Genomic DNA, 20210 nt, shown 5'->3' with positions numbered 1-20210 from the left:
ATAATGGGGCTTATATCCCAGCAGCATTTAAAGCTAGGCAAAAATCTAAATGTGCTTTGGACATTGTGGCATATCTCTGCCCCAGGTTGGAAAAGTAACAACCCAATGAAGCAGTAACCAGAGCAATTGCCTCAACAGCCTCGTGTGGCCCCTGCTTTCCTAGTGCAGGTCAGGGTTTCCCAAGGCAACCTACTCCATCCAACCAGGCTGGGGGCTCTGTGTGGTCCCTTCCTTTGTAACCCACCTCCCAGCCTTCCTCCCCAAGAGCTGCCTCGTCCTCTTGCACACTCCCACACATGCGTGACCCCATTCTACCCACTGCCACTGCGGGAGACACAAGGCATTCAGGACATCCATTTGCATTCAGGACATCCATTTGCCGAACGGTAGTCAGAACAACAAGCATGAGCCGGGAATGCTGCAATGCCAGAAGGCATTAACGAATGCTAAAAAATGCTTGTTTGAGCAACTGCAAATCACTTAAGTCTGTGGCTGCATTAGCAGAAACACAACATTTCCCTAACTCTCCTTTCAATTTTCTGATTTCTCCTAAAATCAATTTGCTGTAGCCACTGATGGGCAAAATATCCCCACAGATGCTCGCTATTAATCACGGCACTTAAAGGAGTGGCACCTTGCTAGTAACAAGACCATGGATCCAGGTTTCAGTGATTTACGTCAATCCAGCCAGCTTTTCCAACAAGCCTGAGCAGATGGGCGCTCCGCAAACAGCTGTGCCAGGGGAAAAGGTTAGTGGCTGCCAACGGGCTTCTTGTCACCGGCCTCCGTTACAAGTGCCCCCTTCCCTGCCCAGTGCCAGGGCAAGCACCCCAGAGAGTCTTCAACCAAAGCAAACAGGCAGACCTTCAAGGAGCAGCATACTGTTGCTAACCTGGCTGGGCTGGCAGATTAGCGAGGGGATGGTATCTGGCCAGGGAGCTAGGGATAAGCAGCAAGCACCCAGGGCTGAGGGCGGTAATATATTTTACCTGGCACAAAGGGAAAGAGAAAGAGGGTACGTGTCCACAACCCCAACGGATACAGGCATCCTTGGCTGTTGAACAATTTTAGCAGGAGCAATTTTAAAGATGATGAGAAAACGACCTTGGTTTAGATGTACCCTAAGTGAACAGCTTAAAAAAAGAAAAAAGCTGGTTTTATCAGCAATTTCACAGCTCAACTCTAAAAAAGCTGAAAAAGTTCATAATCCAAACCCAGCTCTCCTTGGCTTCAATGTTGTTTAGACTGTGTAAGGAATGTAGAAAAGAACCAGTAAATATTTTCTTAAAGGGAAAAAAAAATCCCAGACCTCACACTGACGTTCTCGCAGCCCTCTTGGGAGAGAGGGAGCAGTCAGCCTCTTTTTCATGAAATTTCCATCACAAACTTGATTTTTGTGTCCTCTCTGCCTCTTGTCCAAACCCATAAGAACCAGCCACAATTGAACCATTTAATTATATCCAGGGAGCAATACTCAAAGAATCACACCATCTCATACATTTTTTTCCATCACAAGAACGTAGTCCCTTGAAGGCTGAAGTGGCTACACAGACAAATAAAACCCCTTAATTATATTTTCTTGGTTTCTGTATGAAAAGGTTACTACATGTTTTGTCTATAAAATACAGAAAAACCACGAATTTCTTAAAATATTCCAGTGTATTCAGAAATATATGTTACTGGGGATCATCACACACACATAAGAAACCAATTGCTGTACATACACGGCATGCCTCCTAATCCCCTAACAACTCACAGACACCCCCTGAATTGGCCCAGGCGCTGTCCTCATGGGCTCTTGTGCACGCAATACAAGTTGTCATAAAATATAAGAATTCAAGGATAATTTCCCACTTACTGTCAGTTGGCCGTTTATTTTTTAATAAAAAGCCTTAACGTTGCAAATTCAACCGCAGGAAAAGTGAGCGGAAGGTTAGGGTGGGATGGGAAAGCATTTCCCAGGCAAGCGTTGATTCTGGGACGGTTTCCTAAAACTGTAACACGTACATACAAAAAAGTTGTGAACCTTGGAGCTGGGTCAAACCTTTCCTTCTCTGCCAGCATAAACCCAGCTTTGCTCCCTGATACGAATACCCCAGCATGTCTTACAAAGCAGCAACACCAGGGAAAGGCAAAGGTGGTTTACCCTGATCTATATGTATCTATTTAATGTTATGTTTGGGTTCAGGCTTGAGACCAGAGACAGGAAAAAAATGCAAACGAACATAGAGTGACCAATTCCCTTTTCTAACTGCAGCATTTCTCCTCCTTTGAAGGAGAGGTCACCATGAATGAAAGAAAAAGTTGTTAAATGAGCATTAGCTTGCTAATGTGCAGTTCAAACGTGTCCATTTGCAAATTAGCTTAGGGAATTCAGGATGTTGATTTTTTATGGTCACTTAAGGATCACAAGGGCCATCATCTGATCTGAGTTCCTTGTGCCCCCACGGACCAGAGCTGAGATTTTGCTAGCAGATTCTTCTATAAACTAATGTTAGAACAGAGAATTCTTGCGGGGGAGAGCCTTGTCCTTTAGTAATCCCATTTCAGCTCATTAAATCAGCAGAAAAAATAACAAAGAAATAAGAAACAAAAGTAAATAATTTTGTACTAGCTACCTCAGCAGAATCGGCCATCACACGGGGGTGTGAAAGGAAAGGGAATGTAACCATCGCTCACACTGGAACCAAGCACATCCTTTGTCACCATTACTGACCGACAGTGCTCCCCCACTTTTACTGCCACACTACAAAGTTTAACGTAGATTCAAGACATTGGAAGGGATTTGTCTTCCTCGGCAGCGTGCAGTGTTACAGGCATGCTGAAGGGCTCACCTTAGCTAGACAGACTGGCATGCAGTGAGGGTCACAACAGCCACTTGCAGCACTACGGACCTCCTGCCTATGGAAGACTCCTGCCAAGGGTGCCAGGGTTACCCACAGAGTAGTGCCTCCACGATACGCTGTTCTGTATACCCCAAAACGTGAAGGTAAATTAATTATATTTGATGAGTAAGATTTTAAAAAGTCACATAATACAATGCACATTATTTCATTTTAATACGTTGTTTTATTCAACATAGCAGAATCTTGTACCCAACTGAAAGTGGAAAGGACAGTTAAAAAAAAAAATCCACACATAAACCAACTCCTGGAACCCACAGCGTTGTAATCTTCCCAGAGGCTTTGCTGTATTGTGCTTTCTTCCCTTTCTATAAATGAAGTTTCTTCTTTCTACCCCTTCTGGCTGCAGAGATAACCTTCACAACACAAACCAAGGCACTACCGTCATTCTGCTGCTGCAGCCAGCCAGACTGGAACAATAACACCAGGAGAGGTGTGAACTTCCTCCCTTTGGCTTAATAGGGTGTTAACTTTGAAAGCTAATTACTTAAATGCTTAAGAGAGGACTGCCATCACAGTTAACCATTTTGCTGCTCAACAGCAGGCAGGGACATCTGTCCATCTGTAAGCAACTCACTCTGGGTGGCACCCACATGGCAGGACAGAAAGCCAGCTTAGCTCCCATTACTGCTGGCTGTCCCACACCTCCTGTACTTACTATTCCCTCTCTGTATGAAGGGGTTTGAGGTAAAGCATTTGGGGTTTGTGGATTGGCAAAGGATTACTTTTAACCTGGCTCGGTTTGGTGACCTGGTTGAGAACACAGCCCCCAGGCAGGGCAGGGGACAGGGCAAGTCGGTGTTGCTGCCAGACCCCTTGTGCCACCCAGCTCCAGCTTCAGCCCTTGAGCTTGCTGTGAAGTCCAACTGCGGGAGCAGCATTGCCTGCCTTTTGGGGGCAGGGAGCCCATAAACATCGCCCTTGGCAGACATGTAGTTTACCTCTGCACTGCCCTAGGCTGCTCCCAAGACTGAACTTGCTTAGCACGTTGCAAACCCTCAGGCATAGCCTTGGGAGAGGCCCAAGCGTGCAGGATCCCAGCTGCACAAACACTGCCAGGCTCACCTGCACAGCCTGTGCACCGGCTGGATGAGGAGTTCACTGTCCCCACAGCTGCTCTAGAGGCAGCTCTGCTCGCCATACAAACCTCGGTCACCCCTTAAGCTACGTCCCTCATGTTTTCAGTGATGCTCCTTCGTTTCAAATGAGGATGTTCATTTATTGTTTAGTGTTGTGGTGTGTCTTTAACCTGCTAACATCCTAGAACATCAAACCACTCTGCCCTTTGTCAGATTTCAATCCTTTCAGTACTGTGTGATCAAAATCCATATATGCATCTCTTTTTTCTAGCCAGTAAGCAAAAGGCACCTACATGCCCTCTACAGATAGGAGACACACACCACCTTGGAAGTGGTAAAGAGCCTACTTCTGAACAGAAGAACTTTGTTTATTTGATAAACCAACAGATTTTCACTGTCTCATCCCTGCTGGATGGTTATAGCCTGTTTTTCTGTCCCTGTCAAACCATCACTGTTGAAAAGACCTCAGGAATCTGCAAGAATATTCCCCAGTGGAAGGCTCCAGTGCTCTAAATTGCCAGCAGCCTGCACCAGTTGATTTATCGTCAGCTGCTGGGAAGCTCACAACTTCTAGCATTCTTCTTATATCCCAAATTTTTTGAGAGGCATGTTTCTTTTCTGTTTTTTTCCAAAGGAAGTTGCTAGCATGAAGCTTTTCAGAAACAAACGGCCAAAAAGCATTTTTTTTTTAAATCACATCACTCTAAGCTAATTTCATGATTTTTGAAAACTTTATTGTTAGTTTGAACAATGGAGCTTGTGGTATCCCTTGTTATTCTTTGTGGAGGGTATACAGCGAGCTCTAGAGAGGCTGGTTACTATGGCAGCTCTGAACTGTTTGACAGTGTTGTAATGTTTGCTGATGCTTATTAATTTATCAGAGTGGAAAAAAATGAATAGCTTATACTGATACCACTGGGGAAACTAAAAGCCAGATCCTCTAGGTTATGTAAGGCACTAGTGCTGAGCGGTGGAAAGGAAGATGAGCAGCAAGTAAATGCTTTACAAACCTCAGATTTGGGGACAATTTTAAGCCGGACCAGGTCCTCGTGCATACTCCTGTATTTTCCAAGTCCTATTTCCAAATTAAAGGAGGAAAACCAACAAGCACTGAATACCTCTGAAATCCCCAAAAGCTGCATATAAGAGACAGCGATAATCCCAGGAATAAAACCCTCCGACTGAGAATTGGTTCCTTATTTACCATGAAACTGTAATCTTTTCCCAGAAATTACTGAAAAGAGAAAGCTTTTTAAGCTCATCCTTAACATGTTTCCTTTTATTAGCAATATAAAAATTGCCTTTAAGCTTTCTCATTCCTTCCTACTATTTCTGTGTATATATATATATGCAAATTATTGTACAGATTTCCCTTCACTGAGTACACTACATATCTCTGAAACAGTTGGCAGGCCCCTGGGGGGGTGTTGCCCAGACAGCTGTGCAATCAGCTGAGTAAATCAGCTAATTAAAGAAACAAAGAAAATGCAAAAATTATTAAAGACAGACTCCCGGTTACAGCATTGTTCAGCACCTCTGTATCTAAAAAAGCACAGCAAGCATGGGATGGAATAAAGGTGCTTGTAAATTGGGGAATGAACTATTGCACAAGTGACAACGATGCCATTTTTTCGCAAATGCTAATCTGGCATTCATGATATTTATGCTTTGTAGTTTAAATCAATTTAATATAAATTACTCCATCATTTTATTTCATTTTAAAATGACAAAAGCATGAAATGTAATGTTGGTTTCATAACTGATTTCTGTATGTAAAAAATGGTCATTAACTTCTGCTTGACCTTAGGTGTAGAACTAATATTGAATTTGCACAGAGGGTACTCATTATGCTGGTCTAGTTTCCATGCAGAAAAATAAGTTCCCAAGGGTCCTAGTGCTACAAGCCATTTCTCAGATCTCAAATAGGAAACAGGACTCCTGAAAATGATGCAAAAACATTTCCTCTCATTGCAGAGTTTATCAAAAGGAACAGATAACAGCAAGGGTAGGAATCTGCAATCTAAACAGAGCAAAGCCAGTGTGGTAAGAAAGGAGGCTGACAGATGTCGATTTGGTCTTGCTGATCCACACACCATTAAGGCGCCATTCCTTTCCACTGCATCTGAATGACCACAGGAAGGACAAACCTCAGTTTAAACGAGACTCAGGCTCACCTGCGTTATATAGCCATTGTAAATTAAAAAATGAGCGCACCAAGTAAAGCCACCGATATTTTCCAACTCAGTCGGATTATGGCCAGGAGCCTTTGCTGCTGTTCTTTTCACATTATCATACAACTGGTTTTGTTAAGAAGTTCTGTTTATTTTATTTATCAGAAGTGAAGCCTTTCATCTGGGTTTGAAGGCCCATATTTCATCCAAGGTGGTGGTGCATTAGAAGAACATAATTTGTAAAACACCTCTGGCTAAAGAAGGGAGGCATTTTTTACTAGATAATCAACTACTGTTGATTCATGTGGCTAGGGGAGGTTTGGTTTTCAATGCCTGGCACTTTGTGATACATACAAAGGAAAAGCCACATTTTACACCCACTTTGTGAACATACGCACTCATATCATTTTTTATCAAGGAGAACAAAAGTGGAAAATGAGTTGCAAACACTGTAGGATTACTACAGGAAAAGCAATGTTCTTTGTAGCAATAGCAGCTCAAGGAAAACCATTTGATGGCTGAATGCAGAAAGCTTTAACTTTTACCCAGTGCTTTTAGACATTCATTCTCATGTGCATGGTATTTAAAATTTAAAAAATCAAGTGGCAGTGAATGTATCTATAGCAGTGTTGCCTGAAACGAGCTGTTGGAAGGATGGAGAAGAGCCCATTACATGATCAGCAGGCACGAGAATGATTGCCTGGAACTGATCAGACAAGGAGGTACGGGCAGTCGCTAGCAGGCTGGTGCAAAGCGAAACACCACTCTGTTCCATGGAAACATCCTCTGGGCATGGCCAGGAAAGGAGCAGGAAACAAAGAGGACTCTGAATAAATAAATTCTGTGAACTCTCTGTAAATGCCTCTCCCAAAGCACTGGAAACAAAACATTCACCTGGGAATTGTTTTTTTGCACAATTGCTGTCTTTCCGACCTTACCGTGCAATCCCTTTTTGCGTATATGCAAAACATCTGTCACCTACACAGCTATTCTGCATTGCTCATTTCTTCTATGCAAGTGCCTTATAGATCACACAGAAAGAACTATGCCCGAAGTTCTGCAACAACTGCAAAAACCAGACCATAAGCTGCCAAAATCCCTCTCAGCGTAATTCCCACCAGAGAGCTCTTTGGAGCTCTTTTCCTTCTTTTTCCAAGGCTCAGAGTCCATTCTGCTTTACATCAGCTGTTGAATACACAAAAGCTGGTGAGCATAACTGTGTAGTCCATTCACTGATGTTGTCCAGCGCACTTCCCACCCCCAGCATTGCCCAGGTTGGGCACAAAGCAAGTGGTCACCAATTCAGCCATGGCACAGCGGAACTGTGCGTGTGTGTTGCACATAGTGTTCCTGACCGGCCAACACAATGAGCACCATTCCCCAGGGCTAGATGGGGTCAGATCCTATCCTTTTCAAGCGCTGCCGGTTTCTTGGTATGTCTGATCTCAGGAGTAGTGGAAGAATCCCATGGGATGCAAGAAGATATTGGTCCCTATGGGTGGACAGTCCCTTCAATAAGGCATAAAATGTTTTAAAAGGATCGCTTAAAGGAGCCAACATGATTACCTCCCTTACTTCAAGGCATGAAATCCTTAAAGTACAATGTAACTTTTAAAATATTCCTAGCTATGTTTTCAGGTGCAAATTTTATTTTAAACCACATTTCAATGGGCAGAGGAAAAGTAAAGATAAAGTTACCAAGACATACCAGAAGCATGACACTCCTGCACCTTTACTTTGAGTGGCCATTTCTCCAGGATGAATGCTATTAGTAACACTTGCAGAAGAACTCTTATTCCACACATTTTACTAAGTTCGACCCTTGCTTTAAAGAAGTGGATGCTTGGAGGAATTGAAAGTTGTAATGAAATAAGGTCTTACTTAAGTCAAGTAAATAAACCCACTGAAAAGAGACACAAGGGGACATAGAAAAGCAGTGAGATCCTCCTGATATTAACCTTTTCCCACCCTTTTTTTTTTTTTGCAGAATTACTGAAAGAAACTTTCTCAATTTTTCTGCAAGGGAAAATGCACACCTCTGGCACATGACTGCCACTTTATTCTGTAATCAGGAGCAAGTTTTTTCATTCCTCTTTATGCCCTTTTTCAGTGGCATAAAATAAGTGATAATAAACTGTGCACATTTTACACCAGAGATATTGTATATCTGCTTGTTTACAAAACCTGTAAATTCAAAGGGTACTTAGTATGTTTGAGATGTAAACACAATACTGAACTGCTCCATTCTTGAACGACCTTATATCATGTATTTGTAACCTCATTTTTCAAGTATGTGTACAAATCTAATTCAAATTCGTAATGATTTCTATTGTCTATATAACAACTCTGTTCTACAAGTAAATAAAACTAATGACATAACATAGGACATTCATATAGCACCAAATGACAAAATTTTTGCTAGTTATTGTGGAGTAAAGTTACCAAGAAGTCTCACAAGGATCTGTGCTACTTGGGGGAAAGGGCTGAATGGTAAAGATGCAGTTTCCTGAGTTATCTAAGCTGATAAAACAGCTTAATGCTGCCAAAAGGGTCTTACTGGGCTCCTTCCCACATCCCTCCACCTCCCCACTCTGATAAGAAGCTGCCACCCTCACTTTGTGCCAACTCCAACATATGCTGCTGCAATACTGCATGCTGCTCTGGTAGCCCCATCTCAAAAATAATATAATAGAAGTGGCAAAGATGATCAGATTTAATGGACTAGATTTGGTATGAGGAATGACTAGCGATTTAGCCTGGAAATGAGACAACTCACAGGGGAATGACGGACGTTCACAAAATCCTGAATAGTATGATGATGAACTGGGAATGGATTATTCACCACTTTCCATCACCAAAGAGCTATATCACAACAGAGTGAGGGTCGTGGGGAATGTGTTTAAAACAAACAAGAAAAAATATGCCTTCACATACCACACACATGAATTGTGGGACTCACTGCCACAAGAGATGATGAAGGTCAGGAGTATAAGCAGGCTCAAAAAGCAATTTGATAAATTAATGGAGAAAAGGTCCACCAAGGGCTACCTAACTCAACAGTGTGGGTACAGCAAAGCCCCTCTAGCACAGACTGGTAGATGCTGAGTACGCACATCAGAAGGACTGTTTGTACTTGCTCTGTTTCTCTACTCTAAGAATCCCCTACCCATCACTCACAGTAGGATCGGAGCTGGATGGACTTTTAACCTGACCCAGCCTGGCTGTTCTCATGTTTTTAACCGGGCTGACATTGCCTGGAGTGTGTTCAAGTCGAGTCATGCAATCAGCTCTGACAGCAGTGCTGTGGAGGTGGCGCAGTGGCTGGGAAAAGGAATAGCTGTTCACAGCTTGCTTTTCATTCATGTCGGCAAAGCTCAAGCCCCAGTGACTGCTTCATATTTAATCGTCTGCCCTAAAATAAAAATACTAAGCAAATCACATAGGCAGTTAAGTCCTGACAGAAGCAATACAAATGAAAAGGGGAAGGGTGGATATGCATACATACATACATGTCAGAATAGGGTGGAGGTAATCCAGAAGATCTCAAATATAAAGTTAATATGTTGCAAAAGTAATATTATTATAAACAAAATGTAAATGACCCATTTTTTTAAAAAATCAATAGAGCTTGTCAGTTTAAGAACGGCATAACTAAAAAGTATCTATATCATGGAAACCTGAATATCATTCTTAAGAGGGAGCAAAACCACACACAAGTGCTAGGGCTTTTGTGGCTGCCCTGCCCTGCACAGTGGGAGGGAGAAGCACCCACAGCCCTGCCGCTGCTCCCACAATGCCTGGGGAGAAACGGCAGTCACCCTCTTCCTACCTCATCGATACTCTGTCAGCTATTATCTTAATTAGCCCCTGTATTCAGAAACACGAGGACCAGAGCCATGCTCTTACTAATGGCCCTTTGCATGAATAAAGTTATAGAAATTCCTTTAGATATAAAGTTAAAGGAATTTGCTGGGTGATGCCATGGGGTGCAGCTGGGTCCATGCACAGAAATGCAAGGCATCTTGTTTGTGGGTGGGATTAACACCAGTTCAGAGCATCCACCTGACAGATTTTGATCAGTTCAGATGTACCTGTGTAGCTACGCCACCAGCTAAAGCCTCCAGCCTTAGGCTATTTGCTGCTTTTCATCCTTGTTTCAGCTACCATCTCTAACACATAAGAAACATGTCATGAGCCATGACAAGCAATTGAGATAAATGCCAACCCTTGTAAACTTTCAGACGAGAGGCTGCATTTCTGTTATGTTTCAGCACATTTGGGGAAGCCATCAGAAGCCAGCAAGGTATAAACAAACACAACAATTCTAATGCCAAGTGCCTACAAGTAAAAACAAAGTTCTCTTCTGCTCCAGTTACTTGCTTCCCCAAAACCTTTTACTAAACCAAGGAAGACATCATTTAATCTATTTATTTCTAAGGTTAGGCAAGAACAATTTTAATGCATTTTTATAAGCCACAGAGAAGTGCACAAGCTCATTTCCCCCTCTTAGGTCACCTTTATCATGAGAGCTTTATTCTAATGAAATATAAATGTGCTTTCTAGCCAACAGTGTTACTGAGGTCCATCAAAGCTTCAGGATTACAGACATTAATTTTACCCTTTTTTTAGTTTTATTTGCAAAGAAGCTAAAAATGCTGAGCTCCCTCTGCATGAGGGCTCTCAAGTACCTCTCTATCAGCTTATGCCTTGCTATCGGAGTGGTATACTTGCAGTACACATCTGAAATATGAAAACGGAGCTTTTTTCCACCGCACAGAAGTTTTTCATTTTTCAGGTTCTGCATTTTTCCTTCAGCCATCTGTCAGTTTTATGTGTTTCTCCTATTCTTCCACCCCACAATAAAAACAGAAGAACACCTCGTGGGGAAAGGCATTCTCCCCCACACCCTACCGACTTTTTATTTTCTGGTAGCCGACATTCTCCATCAAGTCAGATCCTGTGCTAGCAAGAATTTGATACTCTGCCCTACCCCACAGCAGGCTCAGGTCTCTACCTTGAGTTTTCAAAGCATTTTGTCAGTAGATACAGTGTCTAAATCTCTGAAATAGCCATTCTGGCCCAAGAATTGAAATAGCTATAATTACTACTTCTCATATATATATACATGAGGTAGCAAACCCAAGCTTCACTTAAAAAAAAATAAACTGTTTCGCCTGGGTAACCAAAGGCAATGTTTCCCCCTCTCCAAGCATAGCAAACCTTCCTAGTTGGACCCTCTTCACCTCTTGCAGAGGGAGCTGTGGCATTTGTGTGCTTATAAAGCACTTCCCATGCAATGTAACCCAGTGATTACTACAACAGTCCTAGACAAGTAATACGAAAGCTTTAATCAGCCTGTTTTTCTAGTACAATTAAATCACTGTGAAGTGCCTCTCTAAGGGCAGAGGTATATCCAGAAATTAAAGTAATTCAGGAACAAGTTACACAGTCCTTGCATTAAACAAAAGTACTCTTTTTTTTTTGCTCTTACTGGTAGCACTAACCAGCTATCTAAAGGAAATACTTTGAAACACTCTAATTTAAAAACCACCAAACCATCAAAAACAGTACAGGAACTTCTGCACAACAGCTTTGGTTTTTGGGCTGCCGATCTCTAGGAAAGCTTTCGGTCAATGAACCGACGACCCACTGCAGGCAGGTTCCAGCCAGCAGGTTAGGACCGTGCCCATCGCCTGCACTCCCCACTCATGAATCCCAGGGCAGGTGAGTCAGGCACCCACGCCGTTCACACCAGCCTGGAAGCCACCCAGGGCAGTTGGCCCAATAGCCAGGTTCCACTCTTTTCAAGCCAAAATAAACTCTTTGTCTGATCTTTGTTGGTTCATTTCCTGGAATTATATGGAGTCTTGGAGAGGGTTAGAAGGACAATATTTTTGAAAGATACTGTGGCTTTTAGCTCCAGAAGTACTTTCTCTGAAATATGCTTCACTTCACCAGGCACAGCATACCATAGCTTGATTGCTAACAGTAACTGCTACACTGTGAATTTAACCATCAGCAATAAAATAAAAAAGTATAATCAACCACCCTAATTTACTCTGCTCCTACTGTAGTAAAGGCATTAACTTAAATTAGACCTTACAGTTATGCCTGATCATGTAGCCATTTTTTACAGTCATCCAAGATGAGGCATAAAGAAATGCAAATTTCAACAACAAGCATGCACTAGTTAAACTGACTAAAGAGGTATCTTTTGTTCAGATCTAAACTGATATTTTAAGTGTTTATGTTAATGTATTAGGAAAGGCTGGTCAGCACTTCAAAGCTCTGTAGGGAGCTCTGTTTATTTAAGGCTGTGATTTTTAACTAAAATATTTCTACCTGCTCAATGTGGGTTGCAATTATGCTAGTATAAAGGAGACCCCAAGAGCTATCCTCCTTTCCCATTTTCATCTCCTGCAGCTCATTCCTAATCCAACCCCCATCCCTTTTTCTACTGACACAACCATTTATGTAGCCATCCACTGAAAGGAAATGAGAGGCTAATTCTGGTTAAAATCAACTCTTTTGGGGAATAGAGTTTTTATTTATTGCCGGTACCAGTAGTAATACTTGCCAACACAACTGACAAGAAACAGGGAAAGAGATTTCTTAGACCTGTATAGGCACTAAGTAAAAAGGTACATGGCACCATACTCTTAGCCTATTTTACAGCAAAACAAAAGGTTACTTTGAGCCCTTCCTTAAAATAGCCTGTTTTTCTCTGTACTGAACCAAAGCAGAAGCGCTTCCATGTTCAGCCATTATAATTCAGGTGGGACTGGGGTGATACCAGGTAAGGGCAAGCAGCTGAGGGATGTTAAGACCATAAACTACTACAGCAGTTTCTGAAGCAAAGCTATTACACAGAAGCAGTTTAGGTCTGAATTCACACTTAGATTTGTGTTTACGTTCTGCAGATGTACATTTACAGATGACTGTGGATATAACCTATAGGTACTTCTATTTCCAGACAAAAATGCATCAAACTGTGTCTAGAATATTTCTGTAATACTTACATTCTCACAAGGAAATATTTGCAGATATGCCAGCCACATCTTCTTGGTGCCTCCAGTTTAAGATATCATGTTGTGTGTAGCATGTGTGTTGTGTGTAATAACTTTTGTGCTGTACTTGTAAGCCGCAGATAGACAAATACAGATATTATGATGCAATATTATTAACAGGTCAGAAAATAGCTCAAAAAGTGCGAGATCCATGATCTCAATTTCTAGCAAAATCACTGAAGATCGCAAGAGATGCTCAGTGAAAATGTTCCCAAAGACCTCAATGGCTTTGGGAACATGCCAGTAATTTAAGGCAACTCCACCTCTGTTTTACCCTAGAAATACATTCAACTCTCACTTCACCACGTGCAGTTTGCCCTTGCTGCAGATTAACTGCACTGTACATGAAGACACCAGAGAGTTAACCCTGTATAGAGTCAGGTCTGGCCAAGTAGGTTTTGTTAGTTCCCATGCAGTGCCCAGAAAACACAGCTCCCTTGCTTCTGCTCCAGCTCAGCAATGCAGACACCTTCTGAAAGTGGCTGTGCTACAAACTCTGATGAAGCTGAGATGACCACGTATTTCAGCACCTTTGCAGTGTATCAATCACCAGCATTTGCTGTAAATGCTTATACTGTCAGAGACTTTCAATTATCCATTTACCTTTCCCCTTCTACTGCCCTGATAATAGAGACTTGCCTCTACAGCCATACAGATGCATAGGCAAGTCTTCAGGAAAGAGCGCCTTCATGCATGAAGTAGTCCTTTTGCTTTAGCGTAAAGAAATACACCTGACTGGGCAGGTAAAACACAGCGAAGATGGCACGAGATACTGGGCCATAAAAGAAAACATAGGAAAATTATCAACTTCTTTGTCCTAAATAGAAGTCAAATAAAGACATAAGCTTCTTTTATAAAGTGCAAGCCCAGAGAAAATAGTGATTTTGGCCAGAAAGAGACTCAAGTTCACATTCAACTGTAACACTCCGGTTTTATCAGCTAGGTCATTAGATGTGACGAGCTAGGGGAAGCAAAGCTTGACAGTAATTGCATTGTGCGATATACACAGATTCTCCAATGAGAGAGGAACGAGTTCCACTATCTTTGCTTCCCCATGTTAATAAGACAGCAATGACAATTCAAATACTTCAATAAATGACAAAAGAGAACAGCGTTACAAAACCCACTCTAAAGTCCAGCCTGACTCACCTGACTTCCTTGCTTTCAAGGCAATGACAGCAGCCAGTTCTCTCTGTACCTAAAATACCAGGAAAGGAAAGGATGGTTATAGTTACTAGCACAGTCAAACAAAACAAAATGCAACACTGGTAAGATACCGGCTATTAATCCTCCGGAGCAGTCAACTGCGCATGGAATTATGCAGGTACTTGGTTTTGAAACTACAGTCACTTTTCCTAACAAAGCTATTTCCTTTTCAGCTGGGAATTCTGTGACAACTTTTTTTTTTTTTTTTTTTTTTTACTTTAATTTCATGTAAATACTGCACATTCCTTAGGGAGTGGGCAATTCAGTAGCCCGACCTGTAATTTATTTGCACAGCATATCTCTTTCACAAGCATACACTTGAAGCTTCTTCCTTTCCTTGTTAAATGTTTGTTTTGCCTCTGCTGAGTACACTGTAATGCTGGATTTATTGTGTGACTCCAGGATAAGCGAGTTCTCCATGCTGAGGTTTGTCTGAGGCTCACTTATATAATTGACATTTGCTTTTTGGAGCTTTCAGGAGGAAACAACCTCTCCTAATAGCATGGCTGAGCATTTCAGGACCAAAATTTAGCTTGAGATGAACATGCAGAAGTAAGAGCTATCTGATTTTCAGAATTACAGGCTATCTCACTAGCCTGTGATGAAACAGCCCTGCCATGCTAGCCAGCTCCCTTCCTCAGTCTCTTGTCTCTGCATTCTCTATATTTTCCCTATAATCTCTACATGATCAGCTACTGTCCTTTTAGCCAGCTCAACTCTACATCCACTTCTCTCCATAGGTCTGTTCCTTCTTCTATCAGTAAAATTCTGTATTATGCATTATTTTTATGCTTCATACTTCCTCACTGCCATCGTCTGTCCCATTGCAGCTGCCTCAAGTGCCCTGCACTTGACCCACAGCACCTCAGACACTCTCTCCTGCACCCTCTCCCTCGGTTCTTCCCTTCCTTTGCCCCATCCACACTCTCAGACCCTTCTGTACACCTCCCAGCTTCTTCCAATTTCCCTCATTTTCCCAAGACAGACCGTCTTTAGTATTAAAAAAAATTATGGGACATTCCAACTATTTTTCTAGGGATTGTCTTAACTCTCTGTACAAAGTCTCCTGCAGTGCATACTAGCCATCTTGTCTAACAGACCTATGCAAAGCTCAAGGCTATTCTGCAGTGGGAGTTTTGACATCCAGTTTCTGAGAGCATGTGAAATTTAAAACATCATTCACAAGACATGTGTTATGATCAGAATAAGGCACAAACCCCATGAAGGATCCCCGAAGTAATACAATTACTAAAAACTGTCAACATCCCACTCTCACGACTCTGAAGAAAAGTTTGAAAATGTGAAACAAGAATAGTTAACGTTATATTGGTCTGAGCAGAAAGACAGACAAAATCACCCAGGACATCTCAGTACAATGGTAACTCCAGCATCCACTGATCAGATACTCAGCAGTCACCCAGCAGTACACTCTACATGTGTCAGAAGGCAGTCATACCAGAGGCCACATCCTTCCTCTGCTTGCATCCTTCCTTCCCTTGTGGCAAAGGACCAGGGAGATTTTTTTGCTGTCCTTGCAAGGTACAAGGATCTTTCCTACTCCTTGATGCTGCCCCACTGAGAGGGACAGAGTTTTCTGCCATTCCAAGCAGGAAAATACGAAGGCAGTGCCACAGTTTTCTTAAATGTCGTCCTGTTTCCAGCACAATTGTGCAAGCTGGCAGTACTACCTTCCCTTCCTTCCTTCCTGTACACTCATTCCCATGTCTGGAGAACTGTTAATCATGGTTAATATAAGTATAAACTGCAAGTAAGATGGGAAAGAACAGTTCTGTGGAAAAACAACTTGTGCGTTTGCTTGCTTGCAGCAATTAATATACACTAGTAATAATACACACAAACTATCCAGAGTTAGAGCGGGATTTTCAATAAAAGCCCAAGCTGTTTCTGAATAATACCACCACGACTTTTCATGGCTAAACTGCTCAGACCCTCTCCCTTCATTAAACTCAGCAGGAAGTACCAATGTCGATGCCCCAATCCTGCTCTATTCTCACAGGTTACTGACAGTAAGAAACAGTGCACTGACATCTCATCTTTATCTTTTAGCATTTAATAAATACATTATCTCAAGATTAGCCTTAGGAGACGCTACAATCTGCAACAGTTGTAAACATACCAATTAACCCAATCAAACAATTGAAAAATGCAAATCTCTCTGTGAGTGTAAAGAAAAACCCATCTTCTCAGAAGAAAGAGCAGCATTGTGGCATCCTGCCGTTATATTTGCAGTATTACTTTTGCTTACAAGGTGGCACTTTTCAAGTTTGAAAGACAGTGCTAACATCACAGGCAATAAAAAGGCTGGTTTTCTGTATTTTGTCTATGTTATGCAAAATATCTCATTGTTTGCTGCATGCCAGGAATGCAGCTGGCATATTACTTAATCTGAGCAAAACCCTTCAGTTAAAGCAGGAGAAAAAATTGTTCCTCTAGTCTTAATATTAAGCAAACATTTCTTCATCAAAGGGTTTCATCCTGACAGTCTGAGCTCCCTCTCATAGGACTCATTCAAATCACAAAGAATTGGTACTGCTGAGCATCCTTCTGGATTTGCCTGGTGTCCCTAGATTTCATAATCTACATGCTTTTGTCTATTTTAGCGTAAATGCACTTGACATCTCTGCTGGACATGCAATTCCTATGCATCATTACACCGATGGAAATCCATGTACAACAGTCATTCCTCACTGCACACATACTACACATTATCATACTTCTTCCTAATAGGATTTCAGTTACTGCCTGTTTGACAAAATCGATAGCTGCACATCACATTGAAAATAATAATGTGGACTCCAAGTAAAATACACATTCAGACAAGAGCTATGCCTACCATATTGAGATATTAAATACAAAAAATTGGTTAATACATATAGCTTGTCACTATGAAGCTAACACTATCTAAATAGTATCCCATTTTGAGTAGCATTGCAGATGTCAAAACTGATTCCGTTTAAAAGCCAGCTTACTACACAGTATGTACAGAAATATTATGGAAGTCTGAAAGAGAACATTCTGAGCATGGTGTTGGCATGTTACCACATCTTAATCAGTTTTCTTTTTGCAATATGAAAGAGCAAGAGTGTGCATACAGAGTGGTACCCATGTATACTTCTGCTTGATTAAATACAAATGGCATATTTATATGGTGAATCTTCTCATCTTCAAAAGACAGAGGCAGAGACTTTTCAAAAGTAGATGGCAACTACTGTTCTTCTCTTATCCATGAATCTAGTCATTTTATCACAGAAGGCATAGTTGTGCATCTAGTAGACAGTGCACACCACCTCTACTTTTTTCGCTCTCTTTTTTCTGCCTATAGCAGTCTTTTGTGAAACAGTATTCTAGATGTCAATGTGCCAAATAGAACTTCAGATCTAGAGACAAAGTGGCAATCCTTACCGAATCTCAAAACGAAATCCTGCAAGAGAAAGCTCTAAACAGCAGGGTTTTGAAAAAGAAGAGAGTCTAGTTCACATTTTTGCATCTCAAGTAATGATAGTTTGATGGACTCTAAGTAAAAGTAGTATTGGCTGATGTCTTAAAGTACCAGAAAACTGTATTTCCCAGACACACGGCATTAACATCCTGATATTCTCTTCTGTCCCATCACAAGGAAAGGTAAGAGCTTTGCAGTGGAAACACTTATAGTCATCCCACTGTGGTCTGGATTTAGCACACAAGACATTGAATATGAAGCTGCTCTTTGGGACATGGCGTGGGATGCATGACAGCTCTAGAATGCTTCTTTAAACCCAGGAGTAATCATTGCATTTTCTTAAAAATTCATGACCAAAAAGATTATCCGATGCAAACATATTTCAAATGGCACTTTGCACTGCTTGCATGTCAGCTGCCTTTACAATTTAAGTTTGATGGTGTTGTCAGTGCCTCACTGTAATGGAGCATATGATACGAGCGTATAATTCGATGGGCTCCATTCAGTTATCTTGACTGACTCTGCTTCTTCCATTGTAGAATAAAGCATAAAGTGAGACCCCTGCCGAGTTAGTTTCTTAGCTTTTGTATCTGACTCTGCTCTTAAAAGAGGTGTATTCCATACATTATGCACAAATTAACATGATAAAGAAACCTCTGCAGCTTTTTCCCCCCCGCTGCCCTTCTGACTCGGCATCATTCACTGCAGCTATCACTATTATCTTCTACAATCTCCATAACCATTGTTTAAAAACAAGAGTGCATTTCCCTAACTAATCAGTTCGAGACTGGCTGAATCATCAAAAAAAAAAAAAAAAAAAAAAAAAATCGCAAATTGTGCAGTGAATGTGAGAAGTGGAACTCTACATGGAGAAACAACACCTGGTTACAAAAAGCAGTAGGGAATAAGTAATAAGAGAAAGGCCAACAAAGAAAGTCAGGCTACAGTAAAGAAAAAGAGGTGAAGAGAGGAATTCAAACTTGTACAGATGCCTACGTCTGTGCTAGTCACTCTATAACCCCTCTATACATGTAGACTTCATACATTATACAACTCTATAATGTATGAATCATACATTCAGCATCCTAAAAGTGCCTATTTCTGTTCCTTGGCTGTAAGGAGTGTCTGGGGAAGCTAGCTCAGATGTAGATGCCTGCCATATGGCCACTTATATTTAGGTGAGGTGAGTTCCACCCTCTGCAACAGCACTAGCTTTTATAGAGTTACAGAAATATATAATTAGACCTTATATGCATGCATGCTTACAGTTTTTCCTGCACTTTCAGATGCTAAAACAGTGATTTCTATTTTAGGCACACAGATTCCTCCAATGTTGCTTGGGCTGGATCTTCACAATCAGTTTAGGTTTGAAAATTTGGGAATTTTCAATCAAATCAGCCAAAAAAGAAAAGCTGACACAGAAGCATCCTTCTGACCTGACACAGAATGTTTTATTCCATTACAAGAAAAACAAAAAGAAAAGCAGAAGAGACGGGCGTACTAACAACACCGATGGGATTTGAATTTCCAAACCTAGAAATGTACAAAAAAGTCAACTCTAATCTCTGACTGCTTTAGTGCTGGGCTGGAAGTAAGTTTTTTGGTTGGGTTTTTTTTCACTTCTGAAACACTGGTCTGAAGAGTATTGTGAACAGGATTCTGAATTATGAATTCTTCAAGGAAGATTGGTTTGATTCTGTACAAAATACGTGAACATTCAGTGAGCCAAAAAGCAAGACAGTGTGAACACATTTCCAGTCATGGCCAACACCTTCACTTTTGGTTTCCAGCTCCTGCTTACAGGACTCTTTTTCCATGCAAATTCTGAAGCTGGCAGCAAAAAAAATTGAGAACCTGTATCCTGGTGAGTCCAGCCCTCTGCTGAGTGGTGCAAGCTGAGGGTTCAAATTCCCTTGGGACACATAAAGGCTCTCCATAAACTTGCAGTGAGTATTTTAGATCCCAGTCTACTGTATGGAGGAAAAGCAATATTCTGGAGAGATAAGAGGGAGAAGTTCATATACAGGTGTTAATATTTGGAGGATTCTACTCTGGTCTTACATCTTTTCTCCAGGGTTAGACTAGAAAATCATTATAGAGAGCCTGCACAGTTTTGTGGAAAATCAGAAAATGCAGGAGAAAAGATCAGTCTTTTTGACACCACCATGGCAATAGATGGGTCTCTGGCCATCTGGAGATGCAACTGCCTAATTTTTCTTTAGCTAGTTAGCTACAGCAATAAAACGGTTCACTTAAAAAAAAAAAAAACCAGTCCATGTGCCCTGCTGCTGGAATCATTCAGGGTGTAGTTCAAAGGTTTGACC

At 41.4% G+C, this 20210-nt stretch overlaps 1 protein-coding gene across 1 annotated transcript in view; it reads right to left on the bottom strand.

Annotated features, from left to right (window-relative positions):
- The window catches only part of RAPGEF5 (Rap guanine nucleotide exchange factor 5), a 164994-nt gene that overhangs the window by 102855 nt on the left and 41929 nt on the right, over positions 1 to 20210 (bottom strand). The window contains exon 7 of the mRNA XM_050891459.1: positions 14370 to 14418. Within this exon, the coding sequence (XP_050747416.1) occupies positions 14370 to 14418 (49 nt within the window). The remainder of the gene's footprint in view (positions 1 to 14369; positions 14419 to 20210) is intronic.

Source organism: Gymnogyps californianus, chromosome 2 (assembly GCF_018139145.2).
Source record: "Gymnogyps californianus isolate 813 chromosome 2, ASM1813914v2, whole genome shotgun sequence".
Taxonomy (NCBI): Eukaryota; Metazoa; Chordata; class Aves; order Accipitriformes; family Cathartidae; genus Gymnogyps; species Gymnogyps californianus.
The sequence above is the reverse complement of the archived record's forward strand: the minus strand, read 5'-3'. Positions and strand labels throughout refer to the sequence as shown.